This window comes from Camponotus vicinus, unplaced genomic scaffold (genome assembly GCF_025532165.1).
Source record: "Camponotus vicinus isolate PSW18456_S1 unplaced genomic scaffold, iyCamVici1.0 SCAF_13, whole genome shotgun sequence".
NCBI classification, from domain to species: Eukaryota; Metazoa; Arthropoda; class Insecta; order Hymenoptera; family Formicidae; genus Camponotus; species Camponotus vicinus.
Window position 1 is genome coordinate 15,635,578 of NW_028141949.1, and position 9,423 is coordinate 15,645,000.

At 32.7% G+C, this 9,423-nt stretch overlaps 4 protein-coding genes across 6 annotated transcripts in view; 1 reads left to right on the forward strand and 3 right to left on the reverse strand.

Moving 5' to 3' along the window:
• Oatp74d (Organic anion transporting polypeptide 74D) overlaps positions 1-1,322 on the reverse strand; it is a 99,631-nt gene extending 98,309 nt beyond the window's left edge. Inside the window, exons 1-2 of the mRNA XM_083087582.1 lie at positions 701-1,322; positions 5-288 (exon numbers count right to left, since the gene is read on the reverse strand). The gene's annotated coding sequence lies outside the window, so the exon portion shown is untranslated. The remainder of the gene's footprint in view (positions 1-4; positions 289-700) is intronic.
• Positions 1,323-1,450: 128 nt separating this feature from the next.
• Sf3b6 (splicing factor 3B subunit 6) lies at positions 1,451-4,010 on the reverse strand. 2 transcript variants are annotated; one of them, XM_083087590.1, is made up of 4 exons: positions 3,854-4,010; positions 3,571-3,689; positions 3,225-3,479; positions 1,451-2,731 (listed from the first exon to the last, which is right to left on the reverse strand). In XM_083087590.1, exons 1-3 carry the CDS (start codon positions 3,884-3,886, stop codon positions 3,254-3,256), a joined length of 378 nt encoding a protein of 125 aa, XP_082943716.1. In that variant the 5' UTR covers positions 3,887-4,010; the 3' UTR covers positions 1,451-2,731; positions 3,225-3,253. The 2 variants fall into 2 exon arrangements, with proteins under 2 accessions (XP_082943716.1, XP_082943715.1); XM_083087589.1 differs by having other exon boundaries at positions 1,451-3,479.
• Positions 4,011-4,246: 236 nt separating this feature from the next.
• Positions 4,247-6,489, forward strand: LOC145964064 (S-methyl-5'-thioadenosine phosphorylase). The gene is made up of 7 exons (XM_083086446.1): positions 4,247-4,296; positions 4,384-4,425; positions 4,797-4,957; positions 5,212-5,432; positions 5,502-5,704; positions 5,805-6,014; positions 6,142-6,489. Exons 2-7 carry the CDS (start codon positions 4,408-4,410, stop codon positions 6,178-6,180), a joined length of 852 nt encoding a protein of 283 aa, XP_082942572.1. The 5' UTR covers positions 4,247-4,296; positions 4,384-4,407; the 3' UTR covers positions 6,181-6,489.
• A 495-nt stretch (positions 6,490-6,984) lies between these two features.
• LOC145964063 (golgin-45) overlaps positions 6,985-9,423 on the reverse strand; it is a 2,590-nt gene continuing 151 nt past the window's right edge. Inside the window, exons 2-7 of one of the 2 annotated variants that reach the window (XM_083086444.1) lie at positions 9,184-9,249; positions 8,429-8,973; positions 8,140-8,339; positions 7,845-7,973; positions 7,539-7,761; positions 6,985-7,463 (exon numbers count right to left, since the gene is read on the reverse strand). In XM_083086444.1, the coding sequence (XP_082942570.1) occupies positions 7,299-7,463; positions 7,539-7,761; positions 7,845-7,973; positions 8,140-8,339; positions 8,429-8,973; positions 9,184-9,249 (1,328 nt within the window). In that variant the 3' untranslated portion in view covers positions 6,985-7,298. The remainder of the gene's footprint in view (positions 7,464-7,538; positions 7,762-7,844; positions 7,974-8,139; positions 8,340-8,428; positions 8,974-9,183; positions 9,250-9,423) is intronic. The other variant, XM_083086445.1, reaches the window with a different exon arrangement.

The window sequence follows — 9,423 nt, forward strand, 5'->3', positions numbered from 1 at the left end:
TTACCTCAATGTGAAGCAGGCGATCGTTCCGCATCGAGTCTCCCTTCATTATTCCGGATGTATATCTGCATATCCTGAACATCCTGTCCTAGAACGTATGTATCTGCGATGTCGTTGACGACGACGAAGACGATGATGATGTGAAAAATCACTACTTGTCGCACATATTTCAGCGTCAACCACAACCGTGCGCGTCCAGACTGAATTGTTGCGGTCACGTGACTGGCGCGGTTACTGCTGCGCATGCGCCGGCAACAGTCAGTACTACCCACTCGCCATCTTGCGCTCCTGCAAAACGAGTAGAAGGCCACGTTTGTCATTTAATCAAAAAAAGACAATATATGCCATTTACACGAGTATTTCTAAGCGCCAAGTCTTGCATGAATGAAATAAATTATTACATTATTACATTAATGTATATATATACATACATATGTGTGTGTGTGTGTGTGTGTGTGTGTGTATGTGTGTGTGTGTGTGTGGTTGTGTGCGCGCGCGCGCGCGCGTGTGTGTATTCTACGACGATTACAAGATGTTTTATAATAGACGTTAAACAGAAATTATTATTTCCGAAAGGATTAAATGATCTTTGACAAATATCGAGCAAAATCGATCCTATATGACGTCATTTTCTCGTCTCAAATTCTTGCACGGAGAACACGACAATGCATCGGTTACCTCGCCAAAAGCATGCATTTACCTCGATATAAATCGGCAGAGAGTCGTCGGAAATCGTCGTATTTTCCCGCATCGCCTTTTCCCTCATTATGAATTGTGCACGATAACGAAGATGATGTAAATAATCACTATTTCGCGCACTCGATGTTTCGACACACAGTCGGACGCGTTCGAACTGAATATAGCTAGCACGATCACGTGACCGAATTGGCGCGGTTACTTGTGCGCATGCGTCGACAGCGTCCGCCGCGCACTGCTCACGTCGCCACCATTTTGCGCTCCTACGGGACGGATTGGCGGCAGACGTTCGAATCGTTGTCGTTCGGATATTTAGCCGAAAGGAGATGCCATGCTTGCACACGCGTTTCTAAGCAACGCGCCAAGCCTGCGCAGGATACTTGCACGAGTGAAATAAATCGTTACGCTCGTGTGTACATACTCTACGACTATTAAAAAAGATTTCGATAGATGATTGAATAGAAATGTTTATTTTCAGGAAAATTAAAGAAATGACTCTTGCAAGATGTCGGAAGAATATCGGGAGAGATCCTTTTACAAGCGTGCCTGTGTAAATAATTTAGGCCATAATATAAGCGCGTGGATTTGATTTTGTTTCGTTCCAAGAAACTCGCCATCCCCCTCACGAAGATGTTCAAACGAATAAAAAATCATAATCAAGAATAATTTATAAACTATACATAAGAGAGTTTGTAAAACCTTTTAACCCCAATCAACGATAAGTATCATGTAGGTCGATATAAAATATATACAATTGCACGACTTTCATAGGCGTTTATTTATGAGAAAAAAATAATTATTCGCGCCACTGCAAAAACGACGACTGTCGCGCATCGTCGAACGTGCTTTGTCGCGATACGCTCTGGTAATTTTATAATAAAACGAAACGTGAATCCGTTTCCGATTAATGCGCCGATATTGTCCTTGAACATGCCGCATTTTTGCGTCCCGCAAAAATCTGGAGCTCGTGCACTTGTACCGTCCCGAGGTGATAAAAGGCCTTGACGGAAGATTACAGTTCACACCTCTTGCGTCTCGCGTGCTCTATCCGCTAACAGCTGGCTGGCATTTTTTTTTCTTTTGACGTACGTCATATGGTAAACATCATTATCGCTCGACGATACCGGATCGGCTTCTATGATCTAGTAACTTTCGGCATCACGATGTAATAGCGTTCTACGATGGGTGAACCAACGGGTCAGCAGCAGGCTAATGACGGCGATGACAGAGAGGAGCAGCCACGAGCGGGGTCTCGAATCGACAAGGAGATTATCCAGGTGCTCGTGTGTGAAACGCAGCGCGTTACGCAAACCGGCATTGAACGAGTCGCCGACGGTGCGGCCGTCGCCGCAGCAATCGTACGACATGTGATACGCCACGCGTCACTATCTGTCATTAAAATATAACGCGACGCGAGGCCGGATCGCCCTGCAAATTCGTAAGGATCCGAGTGTCATCGACACCGGGTGATGCGAAGAATCCGATGATGTGCGAGATCGACGCACTGTCGAAGGATAGAGCCTCCCCGCAAGTTTTTGCCTGCAAACGAATGTGAGCGTAACCGCGAGCAGACGACGGCGCAGCGCAGTGAACGTCAAGCGAGTTTTCACTTTCGACTGAAATCGAATGGTCGGATCGTGCAGCCGCCCGCGCGTGAGCGCGTATGGGTGCGTCGCGACGCGCACGCGTGTGTACATTCGACCTCGTAGTACTGCGATTACGCTCGCGATTAATGTCATTGATAAGAATCGCCAATTTTTCGTGATATATTAGTATGTCCGCATATGAAGCTGTACGTACATTTACTTGTACAGATTATAAATTGAACGAGTCTTTTATTTTGTGACCTATTTGACGTCGCAATTGTAATGTCATCGATATTCTTTTAATCTTATGAGAAGCAAAGTAATTATTATCGTCTAGAAGAATATATTTTTTTGCTCCTTCGATTCGGTTGAATTAAACATTATTTTAATTGATGATACAAAAAATAATTTTGTTTTTCAGTTGGTTGCTGATCCTAAATGAGAACATTCTAAAAAAAAAGCATGATTAATACGTAAATGAATCGGACTCGGCTTACAAAATATAAATATCGAGAGACGAGACCGCCAATTAAATTACACAGATATCAGTTATCAATGACAAGTTATATATGAGCATGTCAACAAAAGCCACGTGTCGCTCTGTTAAATAGATAATGAAGTAAATACATACAGAAGAATAAATAAAAAAACAAAAATATGTAAATTTATATATGTAAAAAAATTTAAAAATTCAGAAGAAATATATAAAAATCATTTTTCAAACCTATTAGAAAATTCTATATAAATTTGTATCATATAACAAAGTTTATTTATATTTTATTTGTATTATATTCTTAGTTAACACACACACACATACACACACATTTATACTATACATTCATTCATCTATTCAATTAACATATTGCATATAAAATTCACCATATTCACCTATTCTAATAAATGTGAATTACATACACAAATCTTTTATACAAAAGAACATACCTTACAATCGTATATTTATATTTCATCAATTATTTTTTCTCATCATTTAGATTATACTTTGTTTTTAATTTATCTAGATCTTCCATCTTCTTATCAACATCAATTCGTTTAAATGCCTTGTTACTCTGATAATATAAAACTACTAAATAACGATTACATACGTTAAAGCCACTTAAGTGGTCACATGCATTCTTTGCATCAAATATATCTTCGTATACGACAAACGCTGTGCCTCTTGTTTCAGCGGTGTTACCTCTGAAATAGAAGAGAAAGATATAATTTGAATAAATTTCAATCATAGAGAGATTTACCCTTTTAAATATATTGCGCATGATGCAATACTTACACCCTAATTTGTCTGATAGCTCCATATTTTCCAAATATGTCGTACATTTCTTCAGCTGTAATCTTGTATGGTAGGTTTCTGATATACAATACTCTGTTCACTTCGGGTGGTAAGCGTACCTTGAACAGAAAAATTTCACATTTATAATAACTAATATATACATAACTGTACAAAATGTATAATATATACATAATGACACGCATACATGAGTTAGATTTGGTTAGGTTAAGGTTAGCTTTTGCTCAAGATAATTTATCGTATCATGCAAATGTTATATACTTACATTAGCACGGCGTTGCAACATTGCCATAGTCATTTTTGCGAGTTAATTATTTTCTACCAAGGTCTTTGCAAAATAATAAAATTCAAAATCTCTTTACGGAATCCAATCCAGGTCAACTTTAAATCGATTTGCGAAGCTTTACCTTAAGAGCTGCCAATATCGAAGAATAAATTCTCTATTTTACTTGTAGACCATAGACGTATAAAATTTATGATGAAGCGTTTGATTGACCAATCAGGGTAAAGATTTCTTTAATCTGATTGGTCAATCAAACGCTTCAAAGCATTCTCAGCGTCTCCTTGACCGCAGCCAAAATTTGCTTTCTATGCAGAAAACGTAAAGTATATCTCCCTTCTATCATACTTATATAATCTATGCTAACCTTTCTTATCATATCTAATCCTAATCAGCCGGGTATTGCCGGGTGTCTATTTATAACTGAAGTAGAATTATATAAATATCAGAGATAATACGATACACGATCATTCCTAAACGGCAGTATACGGTAATTTCAACATTTTATATTGCAGGTTCAAAATAATAAATATCTTAATATGGCAAACCAAGTTAAGGTGAGAATCTTTACTTCTAAAAATTTCAATGTCCTAATGTCCTTCAGTATCAACTAAATAAATAAAAATCTTAATTTTGGAGGATAAGAATAATAGATATATACATACAATATAAGGATATAACTCATAGCTTTAAAATAATCAAAGTTTATAAATAAAAAATTTAGTCTTCTCAAAGCAGTTGGCTTAAAAATAGATATATAAGATATATATAATTGGAAAGAACTATTTCCAAAGAATACATGTGTATATAAAAAAAGTTCTCAACATACATTATATCATGGTTTCAATATATTCCAAACATTCTTTTTGTGTATAAAATGATATAAAATTGTTGCTATTGATGTTATAAATATATTTTTAAATCTTAGGTAGGAATTATAAGCGGTTCAGGTCTGGGTGATTGTTTGCACAAAACATTCAAATGTAACAACATTGTAAGTCGTGAGAATGCAAAAAATGATTTTGGATATCCCTCTAGTGATCTTTACTGTGGATCTATTGATGGAATAAATATAGTATTATTATCCAGGTGAAATTCCTAATAAGTTTTTCCATTCATGATTTGTACATATATTCCAAAAAAATGCAATCATTATCTAGAGTTATGCAAAGATTCTATTTTAATTTATATTAGCTTTTGGATCATAATTTTATTATTTATTTATTATTTTATTATTATAAAACTAATATTTATTTATTATATTTATTAAATAATTTTTTTATTTCGTTATTCATTTATTATAATTGATATTTATATTAATTAACGTCCTTCTTTTGATAAAGACATGGTGAGGGACATAAGATAAATCCTACTGGGGTTAATTACCGTGCTAATATAGAAGCATTGCGACTTGCTGGATGTACCCATGTATTGGCATCTTCTGCATGTGGATCATTGACAGAATCCATCAGTAGAGGTCAATTAGTTGTACCTGATAGCTTCATAGACAGAACTTTTGCCAGAAAAGTAACACTCTATGATGGAACATCTGTCAAATATAATGGTAAATATATTTTGTAAGCACATGTTTCACATATATAATTAAAATATATTGCTTCTAAATAAATTATAGGGGTATGTCATATACCAATGGAGCCTGCATTTGATCCACGAACGTCAGAAATCTTAATACAAGCAGCAAAAAAATTAGGATATAATATAAGAAAGGGTGGAACAATAGTAACCATTGAAGGACCACGCTTTTCCTCTAAAGCAGAAAGTAATGCTTTACGTCTCTGGGGTGGACATTTAGTTAGCATGACTACATGTCCAGAGGTCTATATATTACAATAAACTTATGCATAAATTAATAACTATGCATACTTAAAGAATATAACTATATATTATATAACATTTATATTTTTTTACAAATCAGGTATATTTGGCAAAAGAAGCAGGTCTTTTGTACGCAGTTATAGCAATGGCAACTGATTATGATTGTTGGAGAGATTGTGAGGATAACGTTCATGCAGCTGATGTCCTAGTTGTATTCAAGCAAAATGTTGATAAGATAACAAATGTATTACTAGAAACAGTAAAAATTATTGGTGCTGGAGAATGGAAACAAGATATTCTTAAATTGAAGGTAATGTTAGGTTATTTTATTAGGTAAGGTTATTTTATTTAATATTGTATTTATAAATTATGAAATATATAGAAATGTTTTTAAATATGTACATAGAATATAATAATAAAAGAGAAATTATTTCCAGGACCTAATTGAAACCAGTAATATGTCTTCAAAAAATTAAAGCTTCTATTTACAAACTGAAATATATTTTCATATATATACATATATATATTATATACATAATCATAAAGAATAATCATTAGAGTGTATAAAAGATACAAAACTTTATTATATACACATTCCATATGCATAAAATTTTTTTGCATCTTTATATTGTTTGTATAAGAGAACTTTTATATAAAGAAAGTCACATTTATATATTACAGCAATTTTCATATAATTACAAATATACACATATATATATATGTAGGATATGTGTATGTATGATGTTATGTATTGATTAAAATAAAAAAAATACCTTATATACATATCCCTACATCTACACATAGTATCCCAAAATTAATGTTAAAATATTATAATAGAAAAATTGTCATAAAAAAATTAAATAATAAGAAATTTTAAGAATTCCAAGCAACAATTTTTAAAATATAAAGGTTTAATATAAACTATAGTTTAAATATATGCAGAAAAAACACCTAAACAAGTGACAATCTAAAAGCGGTCAAAAAAGGCTATGTTTAGATTCACTTTAAACTTTAGGTCTCGGATTTTTCATTATGTATATTTTATACATATATTGTCAATTAAAGCAATTTTTACTTCAATTTCTACACAAAATGCAATTGTCAATAAAATATTGCTGAAGATTTACAATTGTACACCCATCAAATAAGTCTGTTATTAAGCTGAATGATAATTCAAAAATGCCGATTTACCTGATCTATAACATCCTAATGATAAACTATCTACTAATTATTAACATTATCTTATTGGTACCATAGGAAAAAAATAAATAATCATAAGATAAAATAAATACTCTATTATTATTTGAAATGACAAGAGAAAAAATTTATACAGATTTTAAGAACACAATTTATAAGAAATATACAAATACATATATTGTATAAAAATTAACTAAATAATTATAAATTTTGACCTTAGCTTATATATAAAGATTAAACAATCAGATCAAGTATTAGTATAATTTTGTGCCTATATATTTTCAAAAAAATAATTACAAATAAAAGAATCATAACTATAAATCGACAAATATGAAAAAATATTCTATATATCTAGTGTAAAAAATGTCAGATGGAAGATATAAAAGTGAAGTTATTTTTAAATCTGTTTAATCTCGCCACTGCAATGCGGACAACATGTCATGTTATTAGTGTCACATTGTGGAAGAAACATTTGTCCGCCAACTGCAACCGCCGCTCCCATCACCGCGGAACAGGCAATATCTTCTCTCCCAGTCATGGGTAATTTTTGATTCATTAGCAACTGCGACATTTAAATATTAAATATTATTCGATCAAAATGGTATATCTTCTCAAAAGATTGAATAGTTAACTCTACCTTTTCCGCGTTATTTTCAGCGAGTGTTTTCATATCTAAACCAATTATATTAATTTCCTTCCGTAATTCTGAATCTGGAATACCACTGAGAAGACTGACTTTTAGGATTTCTGTGAGTTGACAACATCCTTGCGCCAGATCTATGATATTAGCACTCGCTAATTCATGTTTCTTGCCAGATGTCCCTATAGGATCAAATTTCTCTCGTAGAATTGTAAGCATTCTAAAAAAAATAAAATTTGTTCATTAATTTGATTATACAAATATAATGTAAATAATTAGAAATAATAAGCATATATAATATACTTGTATGTTTTAAAGGAGGTATCACGAATAATATTATGTTCTTCTAACAATCGTTTTATAGTTTCCTGCAGTTCTGTTGCTCTTTGACAAAGTGCTGCCTTCCATCTTGCCAAATCTTCCACCATTAAGCTGTAATAAACTTTGTTTTAGTAACATATTGCTGTTTCATTAAAATTTGAGTGAACAATTTGTTATAAAAATTTTACAAGAGAAATCAAAATAGAAACTGCAACAATACCATGTAATAAGTATTAAGAAGAAATTCCATGTAATCTTGAAAATAACTGTCAATTACCTACTAGCTAGAAATTTACTTCTCCAAACTTCACACTGGCCTGCCAACCATTCTGTTTGTTCTTGATGCGTAGATAAATGTTGTGCCGAACTCAGCAAGGCTCTGGCAAGTTGCAATTTGTCCTCGGTTAAAAGATGAACTCTTGTTTCCAGATCCTCCCCTACTGCGGCAACCAACAAGTTCTTTAATTCACCATTGACCTATATATATAAGAATATACATTTTTATATAAATTATAAATATTAAACACATGAAAGTTCTTGTTGTAAAATGGATAATCATTTTGTACCTGTGCTTGAAATTTCAATTGAGTTTCAAGTTGACTGTTTTCTTCCTTCAGTTTGCGAATTTCAGCTTCATACATTTGTTTCTCACTGTCCCACTCATTTTCCAATATTTTCTCCTTATTTTCCTTTGCACAATCTTTTAATCTCGTATCATTATTTTGGATTTTCATTGCAGCAATCTGTGTAATAGTAGCATTCATGCGAGATTCATTCTTAGATAATTTCTTGTTCTTTTTATCAAATGGTACTATTGGATTAACAGCTGCCTTGTAAGGCTCATATGGTACAAACTTTGGTTCTTTTGACTTTAAAGAATGCAAAATACGCTTCTCTTGTTTTATATTATCAATATTCTTTGGCACTAGGTTTACTATTGTACCAGTAGGAGTGACTGGAGGTGTTGATCTTAATTGTTTCAGGTTTGTAGGATGATAAATGAGAGTGTCCCCTAGACGACTTCGGCTTTGCTTACTCTCAATCTTGTCTGCTGTCACATTTTCCATGCCATCTCCCTGTGTTCGTTCGACGCAACCCATTACGTGAACATCTTGAAAAGAAGAGAAATATAATTATAATAATTATTAATTGAAATATTACAACTTTCTTTCTCTCTCTACATCCATATGGTATTATACACATAATCAAAAAAGTTTATTAATGCTAATAATATGCTTTTATTCTCATAAATTATCAATTATCAACTTGTTAGTTTATACGTTATCTTTATATAATTTGCAATAAGATTAATAGAACCAACCTGGTTGATAGTGAGTATTGTGTTTCTTAAAATTTGCAGAGATACTCATGTTTGGCAGTGTAGAAACTTATTGCAAATATAAAATTTTTTATAATTTAATATATTTAATATTTATAACATACTTATATTTATAATACACTTTACGCAAGCTAAAGCAAATGGGCTTTAAGTAATGATAATTCCATATGTGTATGTGTATATATGTATGTACGGACAATAAAGGAGGGGAGAAGAGAGAGA

Coding starts and splice junctions, on each gene's coding strand:
- Sf3b6 (XM_083087590.1), bottom strand. CDS start 3,886: ATGACTATGGCAATGTTGCAACGCCGTGCTAAT. Junction 3,690..3,853: donor TGTTGCAACGCCGTGCTAAT/GTAAGTATATAA, acceptor TTTCTGTTCAAG/GTACGCTTACCACCCGAAGT. Junction 3,480..3,570: donor GCTATCAGACAAATTAGGGT/GTAAGTATTGCA, acceptor CTTCTATTTCAG/AGGTAACACCGCTGAAACAA.
- LOC145964064 (XM_083086446.1), top strand. Junction 5,433..5,501: donor AACATCTGTCAAATATAATG/GTAAATATATTT, acceptor AATAAATTATAG/GGGTATGTCATATACCAATG. Junction 6,015..6,141: donor AAGATATTCTTAAATTGAAG/GTAATGTTAGGT, acceptor AATTATTTCCAG/GACCTAATTGAAACCAGTAA.